The sequence below is a fragment of the Cervus canadensis genome, chromosome 21 (assembly GCF_019320065.1).
Source record: "Cervus canadensis isolate Bull #8, Minnesota chromosome 21, ASM1932006v1, whole genome shotgun sequence".
NCBI lineage: Eukaryota > Metazoa > Chordata > Mammalia > Artiodactyla > Cervidae > Cervus > Cervus canadensis.
The window spans coordinates 16564524-16583022 of record NC_057406.1 but is presented as its reverse complement, the minus strand read 5'-3'; the positions used below and the strand labels follow the sequence as shown (position 1 = coordinate 16583022).

At 42.9% G+C, this 18499-nt stretch overlaps 1 protein-coding gene across 1 annotated transcript in view; it reads right to left on the bottom strand.

The window, feature by feature from the left end:
• Positions 1-7746: 7746 nt before the first annotated feature.
• The window catches only part of LOC122423126, a 113784-nt gene continuing 103031 nt past the window's right edge, over positions 7747-18499 (bottom strand). Inside the window, 8 exon segments of the mRNA XM_043439906.1 lie at positions 7747-7987; positions 8612-8755; positions 9268-9315; positions 9583-9675; positions 10067-10204; positions 10768-10800; positions 11056-11370; positions 11458-11499. Coding sequence (XP_043295841.1) covers positions 7842-7987; positions 8612-8755; positions 9268-9315; positions 9583-9675; positions 10067-10204; positions 10768-10800; positions 11056-11370; positions 11458-11499 — 959 coding nt within the window. The 3' untranslated portion in view covers positions 7747-7841.

The following is an 18499-nucleotide window of genomic DNA, read 5'->3' as shown; positions in this document are numbered from 1 at the left end:
GAAATTATATGGAGTTCTTAACATTTTGATATCTCTTGGTATTCTAATGAGAAACCTGATGACTTCACAAAAGTTAACAAAGGACTGAATGAACCAGCGAATATGCTTATAGCTTTTATGGTTTCTATCTGAAAAATTACAGGTTTGAATCTTGTGTTTTCCGGGAATAGGGAAAACCTTCCTCTCAAACTAATTATCAAAATAATTTGGTAAAATTATACGTTATAGACAAAACAATTATATTTTCTCTCTGACTCTTCCAAAAATTTGAAACTCTTAGGTTTCCAGTAAGTTTATCAAATGAGCTAAGAAGATTATCTCACTAACAGGTACAAGAATCTCAAAGAATTTTTGAGACCTTAAAAAGGGAAGAGTTCACCTAGATTTGTTAGACAAAATCTGTGATAAGCCTTTGGTGTGAGTTTCCCAGCCCTGTTTTATATTAAAAGTTCAGTCTGAGATTCTATAACTGTTTTAGCAAAATAAAAAGTCTATAATCAATTATGGTTATATAAATCATCAGACCAAAATTAGTGAGAACAGACCTATTTTGCAAACAAACTAGCCTTAATTTGGTTGTATTTGATAAAAATGAGGGTAACTTTAGGGAGAAAAAGATATTTCAAAAAATGTTAAATCCCAGTTTGTTAATGGAGGTCTGCATGTAGTAAGACTCATTTCTCAGATAGTTCTGTGCTGTTATGTGATATTAATGTGAAATTTAATTGAATTCTTAAAAAACACCCTAAGTTTGTTTCTGAAGCTTATCTCAGTAATCTATCTTTGGATGAAGATCAGATGCCTCATGACCTGCAACTAGGACTGGAAAAAGACATAATTTAAGAGACTGTCTCCAACCTGGATGGAAGGACTTTTTATCAGGTACTCTTAACTAGCTCATGCACAATGAAACTGAAGGGAAATTAACTCTTAGATTAATTCCCACTTCCAAAGGCCCCTACACTGGATTGGTCTATAGAGAAGACAGCTGACCTGATCTCACCTTAAAATGATGCTCAAACAGGAAAAACTACACTACACCAGGATGAGAAGACAACAACATCAGAGGTAGACAGCTTGCCCAAGATGCTGGATCTGATTCGTATGATCATTTATAATGTTTTCTTGACTTCTTAGACGTTTACATATAAATCAAATGCTTTTCTATCATAGGCCTGATCCTATGCTAGTTTTAGAAATTAATCCAATTGTTGGGTTTGTGGCCAATTACCTGTATCTAGTTCTGGGTTACCTTGGTAAATTTCTCTACTACAAGACTCTAACTGGTTAGCCCTGAGGAAATTTACTTAAAAGAAAAAAAATTATAGTCATATTCAGGTCACTGTGATACTACCAGACGGGATCCCCTCACTGGGCCAATTAATAATGCCTACTCTGACTCTGGCCATAAAATTTGAGCCTTTTTCTATTCCTCAAGCTCAATCAGAGCAACAAGAAAAGTTTTAGCAAAAGAAAAAAAAAATCTCCCACAATTATGAGATGGATTTATATAGATAACACCAGGCTATGGTAATTTAGGTTTAAAGTCTCCTATGTGTTGAAAACAATTAAATCATACTAAGGATAATCAGTCTAGTAACATTAGAAAACTGGGCTATGTGCCTTATAGACGGTGGTGCCAATGTATAATTTCCCTGAAAGGTAAAGATTCATACAGAGTAGACTGGGTCAGATGACCTGGGATATACTGGGCTACATCTAATGGAAGCTCTTAGGTCTTACTTGTGACTTTACTAGTACTGCTGGCTATGTTATTTGTATTTCACCTGTTTTACAAAATTGCTGTTTCTTACACTGCCAAATGTGTGACTGAGGACTCTGATAAAATAATATATAGTTCCCTATGAGATCGATGATAACAGTGTAACTCTAGATATGAGAAAAAGCAACAAGAGGGAATGTTTTCCTGGACCAAGAGGCTAGTAAGACAGGTGGTCCAGAGAATTTTGGATACTGTTTTATGGCCTAGTCCAGTAACAGCACATTGAGTGGCCGGTCAACAAAATCTTTGCCAAACCTGAGAATGGACATTCTCAGCACCATGGGATAAAATGGTCATGAAATGCCCCCCTCAAAATCATGGTCAAATTTATGAGCAAAAAGGGGCTCTGCCAACTGAAGACTGACGCTTGCCATCTACATCTACAGAGATTAAATCATGGCCACTGCAACTGCTGACTTTCAAAGGCCCTGAAAGGAGTTCAAGGTGAAAATCAGGAATGAGGCACTCGGTGCTCTGAGAAAAACTGGCAGAACAGGCCTTCAGATAGTTAGATCTTTTCAGGAGACTTTATGAGTCCCAATTCTTGCATCTTCTCATACCTAAAAAAACACTGACATCATTAATGGTGACATCTGCTTTGGCTATTAAGGAAAATTTTACAATTAAAAGTCAAAATAGAGTACTCAGCTATGGTTCAGACATCCTGGGAAATAACCAGGTGTTACTATGGGTGTAATTTCAGATTAGACGTTGTATTGCTAAACACTTGAGTTTTCTGAGTCGTGGCAGGCTTAGATGCCACCATTCTCAAAACAATGTCTGCTGGAAGCTAGTAACTTCTACCTTACTTTTTATAAAACTAGGCAACTGGCCACCTGGCTAAAAGTCTCCCCAAAGTGCCAGGTCCAGACTGGGTTTCAGGCCTATTCTAAAAAGAAAGAGATTTATTTTGTCTATTAAAATTCCAGTTATCCCTCCTCCAGCTACTACTAATTGGGTCTGTTACAACAAAATGGCAGACCAAGGGATTGAGATTTTAATCATACAAGGTTCAGATCTAGGACTTGGAATCAGGAATACTTCCAATTCAGTGTCTCTTTTCCAAGCTGAGGCAGTCCTATGCCCCATTTTGACAGGAAATTATCACAGTCATAGTTGCCCTGTTCCCTAAATTAAAACTGAGAAAGACTCTGTGGGGTGGCGACTCTGTACAGAGTACAGATCTGCTGTGTGTTCTCCATTTCTTATCTGTAGGATATAGGCTTCATTCAACCTCCTTGACCTTCCCTGAGTTCCAAAGGGTGGATTCAAATGGTTGCTAATCAGGGAAGGGAGGGAATACAGAAACAGGAGAAACAATCAAATGGTGCTACAGCCTTGAGACAGGGTCCTAGTTCCTACTCAAAGAAATATGCATAACAATGTCTTTGAGTTCTTCCACAGAACTGGAGCCCCCACCCAGGTGGAGGATGGTAACTTCAGACTAAACACGAGATTCCTGGAGCACAGCTCTGTTGCTTCACCGCCAGCCAATCAAAAAAAAAAAAAAAAGTCACAAACCCTGCAGCCCTCAACCCAAATGTTGCCTCCTCTTTCTGGGGACCAGTGATGACCATCCTGTTAGGTCTCCTGTTTGGCCCCTGTCTATTTCCTCTCTGAGAGGTGCCAACAGTTTCAAACTAAATTGCTGTTATTACAAGGGTGAAAGCTGGTTTCAGATGTGGAACACCCCAACTTAGACCAGGTAGAGAGAGACTTATGCTCTGCTAGGCAGGCCTACGCCCAGGCACAGCAGGAAGAAGTTACAGAAGAAAGAGACCTCCGCCCCAATTCCCAAGAAGCATTTTGAGTATGAAGTCTCTCAGGGGGTAATTGTTAGGGGAAGCACACTGATTGAAACCGCCCACCCTGGCCAGGCACCATAGTAACCATTTGCATTAGCTGTTTTATGACAGGAGATCCTGATAAGGAATACGGAACTAATAAGCCACCACCAGCCGGAAGAGTTCGGGAAAGGTCAAAAGGAGACACCGCTTGTTTGTCCACTTCCCAGAATCCCTCTCGCTAGCATCCATCTTGGCTGAGGGATGCGTGCGCCACCAGGAAAGTCTGAATTAGAATGATTGGCCAGGGACCACCCGGAAACTTATCCCATCACCATAAAACCCAAGACTCTGAGCCAGCGACAGAGCAGTTCTCCTGGGATCCTTTACCCTCCTGCTCTCCACCCAGGTTCCCTTTCCCAATAAAATCTCTTGCTTTGTCAGCATATGTGTCTCCTCGGACAATTCATTTCCGAGTGTTAGACAAGAGCCCAGCTTCGGGCCCTGGAAGGGGTCCCCATTCCTGCAACAGTGAGAATAGGAAAAAGCAGTCCAGAATGGCAGTGGCTAAAAGAGAAGGAAGGGAAAAGCCCATGAAAATAGAACAAAGGAAGATCCGAGGACCAAAGTGAGCACCTCAGGTAGAACAAACAGCCCAGGGGGAGGAAAAAAAACATATAAAAAGAGGAGCCAAGGGGCTGGGGTCTTTCTCTGGCTTTCTCTCTTGCTCTCTCTTCTTGCTTGCTCCCCCTCTGTCTCTCTCTCACTCTCTCTCTTCTCATCATGTCTTTTGGGTCGTCATGCCCTCACACATCGAGGATGTATTTTCCTTTATTTTCTAAATAAAAGTGAGCTGCAACACACAGCTGTGACACCGATCTGTCTGAGAGCTGTGACACGGTCTGTCTGAGAGCTGTGACATGGTCTATCTGAGAGCTGTGACACGGTCTGTCTGAGAGCTGTGACACTGATCAGTCTGAGAGTTGTGACACTATCTGTCTGAGAGCTGTGACACTGACGTGTCTGAGAGCTGTGACACTGATCTGTCTGAGGGCTGTGACACCGATCTGTCTGAGAGCTGTGACACTGATCTGTCTGAGAGCTGTGACACGGTCTGTCTGAGAGCTGTGACACGGATCTGTCTGAGAGCTGTGACACGGTCTGTCTGAGAGCTGTGACATGGTCTATCTGAGAGCTGTGACACTGATCAGTCTGAGAGTTGTGACACTATCTGTCTGAGAGCTGTGACACTGACGTGTCTGAGAGCTGTGACACTGATCTGTCTGAGGGCTGTGACACCGATCTGTCTGAGAGCTGTGACACTGATCTGTCTGAGAGCTGTGACACGGTCTGTCTGAGAGCTGTGACACGGATCTGTCTCAGAGCTGTGACACGGTCTGTCCAAGGGCTTTAACACTGGCCCGCCACTTCAAATTTTTGTTGTGACAAAACAGAAATGAGAAAATTACACACGCCCCTGACAGCTACATGAATTTGGATGTCTAAATGTCACCAGAATTGAAACTTTTCTGGTATTATTTCTTTAAGTACAATCTCTGTCCCTTCCTCCCTCTCTTTTCCTTTGGGACTTCAGTAATGTGCAGGTTGTTTCTGTGAATGTTATCCCATATTTCACACAGGTTATTTCACACCTTTTCATTCTTTTTTTCTCTTCTTTGTCCCCTGGCTAGGTAATTTCAATTGTCTTGTCTTCTGCCTCAAAGATTCTTCTGCTGTTGCTGATGCTCTCTGTAGCATTTTTTATTTTGTTGCATTTCATTCACTGTAATCTTAAGCAATAATTTCTGTTTGGTTCCTTCTCTTTTTCTGCCTATTGCACAGCTTGAGGGATCTCAGTTTCCTGATCAGAATAGAATTCATGCACAGCAGTGAAAGCATCGAATCCTAATCAATAAAGCATCAGCAAATTCCCTGTTTGCTTCCTTTTTTATGATTTTGGTCTCTGTACAAAAAAAAAACAAAAACACTGAATTTATTCTGCGGAGCAATGCAAGAGCCTGTGCCCAACAACTACTGAGTCCATGTTCTAGGTCCCACAAACTGTAAATAGGAGCAGGCACACTGCAACTACTGAAGTCTCTTAGACTTAATGCTTAGAGCCTGTGCTCCGCAACAAGAGAAGCCCCTGCATAGAGAAGCCTGCTGTCCACAAAGAGAAGTAATGCCTGCTTGCCACAACTAAAGAAAGCCCACATGCATCAACAAAAAACCAGTGAAACCAAAAATTAAAAACAATAATGATAATGATAATAAATAACTTTTTAATCTTATTTTGTTCACATATTCTTTTCCTGAATTCCATTATCTGCATTTTTTTTGAGTTCCCTGAGCTTCTTGGTGGGTATTCTTTATTTCTTTCAACATATGTCATTTATTTCATCACTTCCCAATGGTAAATAGCCATGTAAGCTGCCCTGGGAGAAGTCCTGGGCATCTTCCCATCCCTAAGCACAGCCTAGAACTATGAAGACTGCAAGCGTGACTGTAGGTCAGAGCCCTGGACACCATGCAGAGCCATCAGCCAGGAACTGGGTGGGTTCAACTCACAACCAGGCCATCACACTCAGATCTTATGTTAGTTCAGCAACCTCTCCACATGTCCACAATGAACTTGGGGGGGAGGGGTGGTGCTGTGAAATGTAATCTTTACTTGGCCACTCCTACATTACAGCTCTCTACCCTGAAGAATCACAGCAGGATCACGTTTACATTTTCAGTAGTAACCAGATTAAAGCAATCTTGAAACAGTACATCTTCAGAGGAGCCCATTGGTCTGAAATTCTTCCTTTAAGAATTCAATCATATCAGACCCCTCCATCCACATCTTTGAAATATAAATAGACAAACATACCTGATTTTCCCATCTATCCCTTCTTCTGGATCCCTTCTGCCTAGGTCTCCACTTTCTTGCCCTCTTGTCCCACGTGGATGCAGGGTGTGGGTGAGAACCAATTTGCCATCCATCAACTGAGAGAGAGATATGAGCTGATATAATTTGCTCAGAAGGCTAGATAATTGAACAGACAAGAAATGGCAACGTTCTGAAGAAATAGTAGGCAGGGGTGGAAAGAATGGATTCATAAGGATTTGATAACAACTAGACATGGGAAAAGAGCAAGGAGGAATCTATATCTACCTGAGGAATAAACAGATAAAGTAACCTAGGGAATGAGAGATGAAGGGGCAGAGGTAGTTACCTAGAATTAGAGTTTTAATTGACCCATGAACTCTTAAGCAGGATAGGGAAAACTGTATCCATTCTCTCCCACCAGCAAACTCCCACTTTGAAACTCACACCCAAGTCTCCTGCCCAAGAATAGGTTAAAAACAGGTGATGTGACATCTCAGGGAAGAACATACAGGAATGTTCAGGATTGGGTTTTTACCATGAGTTTGTGAAATGAAAATATCTCTTGCCATATTAATAAACAAGAAAAAGAACAACCATCAGGGATTTCTGGCCTCCAAACATGAATGAGGGATCCCAAGACTATGATCCAGGGGATGCTCCCACTCCCCATGGAGATTGCTGAGGAGCTGGGGAAATGCAAGAAGCAGCCATCTGCCACTCCTTAAGGTGAACAAGGAAACAGGGTTGGCCCCAGATAGCTAAGCTGCATATGAAAGGAATGAATTCAGTGAGACCAGAGGCTTGCATCTTCCCATACATAGCATGCTAAATTCCTTAACTTGATACCTGATCTTTGATGTTCAGACTTCCTGCTCCCTTGGTTGCAAACTTGTATACAGCCTGACTTCCCTTCCTGCCTCTTTGGAGCAATTTTCTCAGAGCTACTGAGATGCTGTCTCCAGGGCTTAGAGTCCTAAGCATTCCCACCAAATAAAATAACTCTACCAGGTTCTGACTATATTTTCTGGTTGACAATTTATCTTGCTAGGAGGGAGAGTGTGAATGTGGACCAAGTTTAGGTGCTTTTTATTAGTAAGAATGACCTGGAGCATCTGTCTTCCTGGGCTAAGTCATGCCCTCAATAGCCTTTGAAGGAGGTGACAAAACAGGGCAGTGCACTCATCTTGTATTTCCTTTGAGGAAAATGGTGTTTGAGAGCCAATCCCCTAAAAACATTTGACACGGAACTTGGTAATAATTAATAAAGCAAAAAAATTTTTTACTTTATTCAGAATATTTCATTTTGAGCAATTTCCATAAAACACAATCACAGATCAGCACTATTCTATTGAGATACAGGCAGTTAGAATATCTGTGGCATAATCTTATATTTAATACAACATCATGGCAAAGTCACTGTGGATGTTCCCAGGGCACTTATTTCAGCATCATCGTACCCAGGGTCCCCAGTCTCCCCCTGGAGCAGCCAGGGGCTCTCTTCTCCTTCCCCAGGATCAGCTTCTCCTCTAGGGACACTTAGAGAAGAGCCTGAAAGAGGAAAGAGAGGTATGATTTAGAACAGAGACAAGGGGGCCAGACAGGGAGGAGGAAGCAAGTTAAGCAAGTGGTGATGACAAAGCATCCCTGGGACCCAGGGGTGGGCAGGGAGGCTCAGACTATCTCATATCAGTTACAGCGAGGATGGATCCCAGCTGTCCTCTCAGATCCAGTCCATGTGGTCTCTGGGGTCTCAGCTCATGTGGAAACCCTGCATCACAGGAGATCTGTGCTCACACAGGAGCTCTGAGAAGACCTGCCTCCAGGTAGTGAAGGGCTAGTTATTCAGTTGTGTCTGACTCTTAACAACCCTATGAACTGTAGCCTGCCAGGCTCCACTATCCATGGGATTCTCCAGGCAAGAATACTGGAGAGGATAGCCATTCCCTTCTCCAGGGGATCTTCCTGATCCAGGGATCAAACCCAGGTCTCCTGCATTGCAGGCAGATTCTTTACCATCTGAGCCACCAGGGAAGCCCATCAAATGCATGAGATTACCCATGCGTGAGATTCTCAAATGCATGAGAAACTGTACAGAGGCTGGACATTGAGTTCAAATTCACCCTTTCTGGGACAGAGACCAAAGATTACAGGGGATCAGCTAATTCCACTCACCTGTCTGAGATGTCATCCCATCTTCCTTCTTTGGGAGCACTTCCTCCTCACTCCCCTGAGAGGCAGGAGGAGCCCCAGGTACCGGTACCTCTTCAGCATCATCATAATCCTCACCGAGGGCATAGGTCTTCTGATCTGGGGCTTCTGAGCGCAGAGCAATGGTCAGATGAAACCACACTAAGTGGGTTGGTCTGGAAATACCTAAGATCCCTTCTGACCCAGGATTTCTCAGCTGCTAAATAGAGGCACCTGTCATTCCTTGTTTTAAAAGATTTTTTTCTCTAAGACCATGTTTCAATTTGATGTGTCCATAAACCAAAACATGACCTTACATATCTTAATATTTCCTGATTGAAAACATGTATCTCAAAGCAACTCTCCCACCATTGAGCATTACTAAAGTATTTTGACAAACTGTGCTTTACAGATGTTATTTTTAAAGCCATTGTGTGTCTCTTGTGATTCTGAACACAGACAGCCCAGCCCCAAATGTAAGACATCACAGAACACCCAGAGAAGGAGAAGGACAGACCCTATCTAGACACAAGGGATCCCTCTGGTCCATCAAAGGAAGACTGTTCCCCTTACATCTCCTCTCTATGAGGAGGGAAACTCTCCTCCACAACACTCAGCTGAAGCAGGTCCACCTCTATTACCTGGAGCGGATCTGGAGTCATTGTTGTCCTCACCATCTGACAGGAAGCCTAAAGTGGAGAAACACATCACACAACACACAGAATGACCCTCCCACACCCATGGGACCAATGTTAAAGCTGAGAAGGGATGGGACTGGCTCTTGCAGTGTAGACAGAGGCTGGGGGCTCACGGGGCTGTGAGAGGCCATCCTGCCACTTTGGAGAGCCACCTCTGTGAACCTGGGGAATGTGTCGGGTCTGCAGATGCTGAGAAAATGTGCACACCCAGTGGGTGTGACAACCAGAGGTCCCAGGAGGGCAGACAGAGACACCCACCTGGGCTGCCCAGAAGACCCTCCTTCTGAGTCACAAGGTAATCGAGCTCCTCATACACAGCTTCAGCAAAAGCATCTTCATAGCTGGATAAGGCTGAGAGATCCCCCAGCAGGTCAGAGGTGCCACCCCAGACACCCCAGTCCAACCGGCCCACTATCATCTCCCCGATGCTCACACAGAGGCTGCCTGGACCTCGGCATCATCTCCCACCCCGTGCACTGTGTCAGCACCTTCTCCGCTCGTCTGACCTGAATTCACAGGTCAGCTCCGACTCTGTCTGGTCTCATAGGAGAGGCTATGACTTATTAGAGTTCACGCCCCAGTCCTAAGAACCTCTGTCTACTCAGGCCTTAGAGCTCAGCACGGAGCACATGGAGTTCTGCAGATTCAGAACAGAGACCTGGCCCAGGCTCCCCTCCTCACACCTGCCCCATCTCCTGCCTGCATACACACTCCCTGGTCCCCAGTTCCCCCTGCAACCCACCTCTGCGCTCTGCTCTCCATCTGAGCACCTGAGTCACCAGGATGATGAGGACCAGGAAGAGAAGGGCCCCCAGGATGAGGCAGAGGACCCCAGCCAGGGAGAAGAAGCCAGGGAGAGGACTTGAAACTGGTCTGGACTCTAAAGAGAACAAGGCAACAGGGTGTGGAGAAGGTCCTGAGCACAGAGAAACCCCCTGTGCCAGCATTTCCAGGGGCTCCAAATGATGGCGTCCCAGCCTCAGACACAAGTGCACTGACAGTGACCTGGCTCCCCCAGGTCTCATCTTGAGATGAGTCAACTCCACTCGGCCAGTGTGGCCCCGAGGCAGAGCTGGGGATTGTCAGGGAGCTGCCCTGCCGAGACAGCCTCTGAGGACCCGGCTCATCTCTTCTCCTTGGGCTTCAGGAGACAGAGCGTCAAACAGTCCTGGGACCCGCACCTCACTGATGAGGAGCAACACTCAGGGGCAGGTGGGAGAACCTTAGATTCTGCAACACAGGGACCCATCTCCCTAGTATCCCAGTTATGAGAAAAATGTGGCCCCAGGAACCAAGGCAGAGGAGTTCCCCCAACATATCGCCCTGGGCTCCTCCCCACCAGCCAGGGCTCCTCAGGCTCTTTCCTCTCCTGAGCTGTCAGAGGGCCCAGAGAACAGGCCCCCAGACCTGAGTATTCTCTCCCGCCCATGGGTTTCACAGTACCTGCTGCAGTCGGGGGTACTGTTTTCCTTACACCTAAAGAGAAAAACAGCAGTGTGAGGAAAGGGAATTGGCTAGAAAGCAGGGCAAATCCATTTTTCTCTCCTGAGCCTGAAATCACCCCCCAGTCTCCACAACACCAGGCTCCAGTCCTCCCAGCTCCCCAGTCCTAGATCAGAGGCCCAGCACTTGGACTCTCTTTGAACACAAACTCCCCACCACGCCCGGCCCAGCCCACTGCCCCTGTGCTGCCCCAGCTCACCCAGGACGGACCCCGAGCCCCTCACTCACCAGAGCACCTCACACCAGCATCCTCCTCGTGCTTGCAGTCGCTCTGCCCCCAGGGCTCCGCAGCACAGTCCCACAAGGAGGACTCTCGGCCCCCGCACCGCACCTCGTCCAGCCAGATGCTCCTGTTTCCAGGGCCAAACGCCGCGGCCCGCACGGCTTCCAGGGCCGGGCCACAGCCCAGCTGCTGACACACCACCTCGGCCTCTGCCAGGCTCCAGGAGTCATCGCACACGGTGCCCCAGGAGCCGCTGTGCCAGACCTCCACCCGCCCTGAGCACTCGCTGTCTCCTCCCCTGAGCCGGAGCTTCTCTCTGTCTGAAAAGGCAGCAGCCCCTCCTGTGACTCCCCTGGTGGGAGGAAGGAGCCCCTGGGAGCCCTGGGGAGGGGGCGGGGCTGACGTACCTGTGCAGGGGGCAGCAGCTGGACAGCTCTTGGGTCTTCTTCCTGCAAACAACAGGGAAACAGTGGATCAGGAACAGCTGGGCGTGGTCTTGTCCCCAAATAAGATTATCTAAGGTCTGACTCAGTGCAAAGGACACATGAAAACACAGGCTTATTATCTCCTGCTCTGAAACTCACTGCATCTGACCACCAGATGAAATTACCTTAAATATTTACTTGTTTATCAGTCTTCACATTCCCACAGCAAATATAAACACAGACATCTACAATTGTACACACACACCTCTCTGAATGAAAGTTCCATTAGAAGAAGGACCTTGTATATCTTATATATGCCATGTTACTGCTGTTAGGACAGTGCCTGCACATTGTATGCACTCATTCACCAAATATCTATGGAAAACCTTTGCTAAATACCTAGATAGGGGCTTGATAAATATTTATTGAATGAATGGATGAATAAAATTCAGTAAAATAAAACTTTAAATTCACACTAATCAGTGAAATAGTAAACCAAATATAAATGAATGGAAATACTCTATGATAATAGCTCAAATTAAATTAATCAGCCCAAAAGAACAGAGTTAATTTATATTCAAAATCTCACATACGTAATTTTAATGGAAAATTATTAGATAGATTATAAGCTACTCTTACCTACTATTCAGTGTAACAAGTGGGCAAGTGAAGACTACTGTTGTAAAAGGAAACTCTTTTAAATTTATTTTTAATTGGAAGATAATTGATCTACAATGCAGTGTTGGTTATATGTGTGTGTGTTAGTCGCTCAGCCGTGTCTGACTGTTTGTAACCTATGGAATGCAGCCCACCAGGCTACACTGTCCATAGGATTTTCCAGGCAAGAATACTGGAGTAGATTGCTATTCCTTTCTCTGATGGATCTTCCCTACCCAGGAATCGAACCCAGGTCTCCTGCACTGCAGGCAGTTTCTTTGCTGTCTGAGCCACCAGAAAAGCCCATAGTGTTGGTTAGGAATCTCTTAAAAAGGAAAGATACAGGAAAGACTTAGTAGAATTCTAAGAAGATATATGTACACATATATGTACACAGAGTAAGGTAAAAATTTTTGCAATAGAGTGAAAAAAACCTACTGAGAAAAATTTGTATTGAGAAGATGCAGAAATAACAAACAAAAGACTGAAAAGTATATATGAAAGAATTGAAGCTGAGAGAAATCAATACAAATTCAAAGCAACACAAAAAAACAGAAGGGTAAATAGTACCTGTCATAAAGTATCAAAATTTGTATATTCTTTCCAGATCATCCTATCAAACATTCTACCGACTCTACTCAGAGAACCTCTGAGAAAATGATGGTGGGACCTTTGTGAGGGTGTTGCTCATTTTCATGGTCAAAGACTTTACCACCTCTCAATTCTCAGTGTTTAATTGTAGGAAAAATATCATCAATAAAAGGTCTAATAGTTTAATGCCTCTTTGGCTTTCAAATGGAAAAGACAAAGAGATGAAAAAAGAGAGGCAAGGAAGGGAGTGAGCCTCTGCTTTTGAAGTATCTGTCCCCACATTCTCTTAGCTATGGGTTTCAGGCAACATCCAGCATACCTTTCAAGGTGTACCTGAATGGGGTGTGTGTGTTTGTGTATGTGAAGGGGGAGGGAAGGAGAGAGAGAAACAGAGAGAAATGTTGAAGGAAGTAAGGTTCTATGGTTTGACTATTTGTTGCCCTCCTCAACACTTATTTATTTCATTCAACATTTATTTTCAAAATCCCAATTCCCAATGTAACAGTGTTTAGTGGTGGAGCCTTCTCAAACTCTTCCAAAAACAGAAGAAAGAAACACTTCCAAACTCATTTTATGAGGCCAACATTATTCTGATACCAAAACCAGATAAGGACACCACAAGAAAAGAAAATTACGGGCTAATACTCTGATAAATATAGGTGCAAGAATCCTCAACAAAATATTAGAAAACTGAATTTGACAATACACTAAAAGAATCATACACCATAATCAAGTGATGTTTGTTCCAAGGATACAAGGATAGTTCAACATTCACAACCTAATCAATGTGATACACCAAATAAGCAAAATGAAGGTAAAAATCATATCTCAAAGGATGCAGAAAAAATGTTTGACAAATTCAAAATCCATTTATGATAAAAACTCTTTTGCAAAGTAGTTATAGAAGGATTGCATCTCAATATAATTAAGGCCATATGAGAAGGTCACAGCTAACATTATATTTGACTGTACAAAACCAAAAGCTTTTCCTCTGAAATCAAACACATGACAAAATTATCTACTCTCACCACTTTTGTTCAGCTTAGTTTTGGTAGTCCCATCCAGATCCATCAGGCAATAAAAGAAAATTAGACATCCAAATCTGAAAGGAAGAGGCAAAACTGACACTATTTGCACACTGAAAAGTGAAAGTGTTAGTCGCTCAGTCGTCTCTGACTCTTTGCTACCTCAAGGACTGCAGCCTGCCAGGCTTCTCTGCCCATTGGAATTCTCCAGGCAGGAATACTGGAGTGGGTTGCCATTCCCTCCTCCAGGGGATCTTCCCAACCCAGGGATCACACCCGGGTCTCTTGCATTGCAGATGGATTCTTTACCATCAGACTCATGAGGAAGGAGACTCCCTTACATGATATTATATATAGAAAACCCCAAAGACTTCACCAAAAATATGAGAACTAATACACTCAGTAAAGTTGTAGAATGAAAAATCTATATACAAAAATCAGTTGCCTTTCTATGCACTAACAACAAACTGCCATAAGGAGAAACTGAAGAAACAATTCTATTTGAATTTGCATGAAAATGAATAAAATATCCAGGAATAAATTTAACCAAGGAAACAAAAGACCTGTACACTGAACACTATAAGACATTGATGAAAGATACTGAAGAAGACTCAAAGAAATGGAAAGATATTTTGTGCTCATAGATTGGAAGATCTAATATTATTAACATGCCCATACTACCCAAAGCAATCTACAGATTCACTGCAATCCTTACCAAAATTTCAATGGAAAATTTCACAGATACACACAAACACTCCTAAAATTTTCATGGAACCTCAAAAGACAATGAATACCAAAGCAATCTTGAGAAAGAGTAACAAAGCTGGAAGTGTCATGCTTCCTGTTTTCAAACTATATTACAAAGCTATATTTGTCAAAAGAGTATGTTGTTGGCATAAAAATGGACACAGAGATCAAAGGAACAGAATAGAGAGCCCAGAAATAAACCCACATTTGTACAATTAGTTAATTTTTTACAAAGAAGCCAAGAATATACAATGAGGAAAGGACAGTTTTTTCAGTAAATGGCATTGGGAAAACTGGACAGCCACATGCAAAAGAATGAAACAGAACCATTATCTTACACCACTCACAAAAATTAACTCAAAATAGATTAAAGACTTGATCACAAGTCCTGAAGCCATAAAATTTCTATAGGCAAATACAGAAAATAAAATTGTTGACATCAGTCTTCGTGAGGGATTTTTGGATTTGACACAAAAATCAAAGAGAACAAGAGTAAAAACAAGCAGTTGGGACCACATAAGGCTACAAAGCTTCTACCCAATTAAGGAAACCATCAACAAAATGAAAACGCAACCTATGGAATTAGAGAAAATATTTACATATTATATTTCTGATAAAAATTATTATCCAAAATATACAAGGAACTCACACAACTCAGTAGCAAAAATCAAACAATATGACTTTCAAAAAATGGGCAGACAACCTGATAATTTTTTTTTTAAAGAATACATAGAACTTGCCAATAGGTACATGAAAACGTGCTCAATACTACTAATCATCAGAAAATACAGATCAAAGCCACAATGAGATATGACCTCATATCCTCTAGAAAGGTTTTTATCAAAAAGAAGAAATAACAGGAGTTGACAATGTGAAGAGACAGGAAAGCTTTTGCACAGTTAGAGGGAATGTAAGTTGATGCAACCCCTATGGAAACAGTATTGAGGTGCATCAAAAATTAAAAATAGAATTGCCATACGATTCAGCAATTTCACTTTGGGGTATTCATCTGACAGAAACATTAACTTGAAAAACCAATGTTCACTGCAGCAATATTTGTTCAGTTGCTAGGTTGTGTCTGACTCTTTGCAACCCCATGGACTGCAGCACACCAGGTTCCTCTGTCCTTCACTCTCTCCCAAAGTTTGCTCAAATTCATCTCGACTGAATTGGTGATGCTATCTAACTATCTCATCCTCTGTGCCCCCCTTCTCCTTTTGCCTTCAGTCTTTCTCAGCATCAGGGTATTTTCCAACAAGTCAGCTCTTCTCATCAGGCAGCCAAGGTATTGGAGCTTCAGCTTCAGCATCAGTCCTTCCAATGAATATTCAGAGTTGACTTCCTTTAGGATAGACTGGTTGGATCTCCATGCTGCTCAAGACACTCTCAATTCAATTGTGGCATCCAAGCACCACAATTCAAAAACATCAACTCTTGGGCACTCAGCTTCTTTATAATCCAACTCTCACATCCATACATGACTAGTGAAATAAACATCACTTTGACTATATGGGCCTTTGTCTGCAAAGTGATGTCTCTGCTTTTGAATACTCTGTCTAGGTGTGTCATAGCTGTCCTTCCAAGGAGCAAGCCTCTTTTAATCTCATGGCTACAGTCACCATCGGCAGTGACTTTGGAGCCCAAGAAAAGAAAATCTGATTCCACTTTCTCCCTTTTTATTTGCCATGAAGTGATGGGGCCAGATGCCATGATCTTAATTTTTAGAATGTTGAATGTTGAGCTTTAAGCCAGCTTTTTCACTCGCCTCTTTGACCCTCAACAAGAAGCTCTTTAGTTCCTCTTCTCTTTCTGCCAATAGAGTGGTATCATCTGCGTATGTGAGGTTGTTGATATCTCCCACAGCAATCTTGATTTCAGCTTGTGATTCATTCAGCCTGGCAGTTCCCATGATGTACTCTACATATAAGTTAAATAAACAGGGTGACGATATACAGCCTTGATGAATTCCTTTCCCAATTTTGAACCAGTCGGTTGTTTATGTCCAGTTCCAACTGTTGCTTCTTGACCTGCATACAGGTTTCTCAGGAGGCGGGTAAGGTGCTCTGGTATTCTCCTCTCTTTAAGAAATTTCAACAGTTCGTTGTGATCCACACAGTCAAAGGTTTTAGTCTAGTCAATGAAGCAGACGTTTTCCTGGAATTCTCTGGCTTACTCTACGATTCTCCAAATGTTGGCAATTTGATCTCTGGTTCCTCTGCCTTTTCTAAACCCAGCTTGTACATCTTGGAAGTTCTCAATTCACTTATTGCTGAAGCCTAGCTTGGAAGACTTTGAGCATAACCTTGCTAGCATGTGAAATGAGCACAACTGTGCAGTAGTTTGAACATTCTTTGGCATTGCCTTTCTTCAGGATTGGAATGAAAATTGACCTTCTCCAGTCCTGTGGCCACTGATGAACTTTCCAAATTTGCTGATATAGTGACTGCAGCACTTGAACAGCATTACTTTTTAGTATTTTATAGCAATGTATACAAGAGCCAAACAAGGTAAGTCTTCACTGATGGATGAATGGATAAAGAAAATGCAATATAGACATATATCCACCCATAAAAAAGAAGAAAATTTTGCCAGTTTCAACAAGGATGGACCTTGAGGGCATTATGCTAAGTGAAACAAATCAGACAGAGAAAGAAAAATACCATAAAATCTCATTTATATGTGTAATCTTAAAGCAAAAAGCAAGGTCAGAGATACTGAGTAGTTGCTGGCTGCCAGAGATGGGGGATTTGGTGTGGGCAAATGTAGTCAAAAGATATAAACTTGAGTTATAATATTAATAGGCGAAGAGATATAACATACAGCATGGTGACTATAGTGAATACGATACTGTCTATTTGAAAGATGATGAGAAAATACATCTTAAACATCCTCATCATATAAGAAAAGTATTTAACTATATATATGGTTATGGATATAACTAGACTTACTGTAGTGATCATTTATCAATATACACAAATATATAAGCATTATGTTGTACACAACAAGCAATATAATGTTATGTCAATTAGATCAATTAAAAACTTTTAATAAAGCAAGTTTGGAACATGTGGATTAAATTAGCTCCATCCAAACTTCATTTTATAAACTCAAACACATCACTTAGATTTTAAAAGATCAAATCTCACTAATAACACCCTACAGGTTTGGGACAGACACAGAAACAGACATGAGTCACCTGCACATGAGATGTAGGCTTCCTCCCTTGGAGAGCATGAACTGTATTTCCAAGGATCAGAAGGACACTGCCAGAGAGAGGTGTCAGTTTTCCGACACTGGATTCCATCTACCCACCGGGGTCTAGAACCTTCCCTGAGACCAACAGAAGTGTAGAGACTTCCACTGTCCCCACAGCCAAGCTGACTGCAGATGATGGACACGGTGACATCATCCATGGGGCTGCGGCAGACACTGCCCCAGGTCCCGTTGTAGAAAACTTCCAGCCACCCAGCACACTGCTGGTCCTCGCTCACCATCCTGAGGGCCAGGAACTCTAAGATGGAAATGAAAAAGACAGGACACAGTGAGCACTGCACTCAGTGCTCCGGGTTTTCCTCTCTCCCCAAAATTGTGAACACTCATCTGTGACCCAGCTGAGGAAGCAAATCCATTAGATAACCGGAGTGAAACCTGTCTCCTTTTTATCTGACTTTGACCATCTGTGTCTGTCTTTCTAAATATTTCTACCATCATGATGTAGTGTACATGAACTGGGAGGAAGACCAGCGGGGACGCCTGCAGGGAGAGGGAGCTGACTCCTACTTCCTGACAAAACATCTAAAAGAGTGTATGATAGGGATGTGATGTGGACAATGTGGAGACAGATAGAAAATGGACCTGTGTCTGTTTCCTTATCTGGCAAAGGGGACTTTACAGATGTGACTAAGGTAAGGACCTTGAGATTAACCTGAAATATGGTGGATTAACCAGATGAGCACAGTCTAATCACATTCTTAGACTCACTATCCTTTACAATGGAATACTTT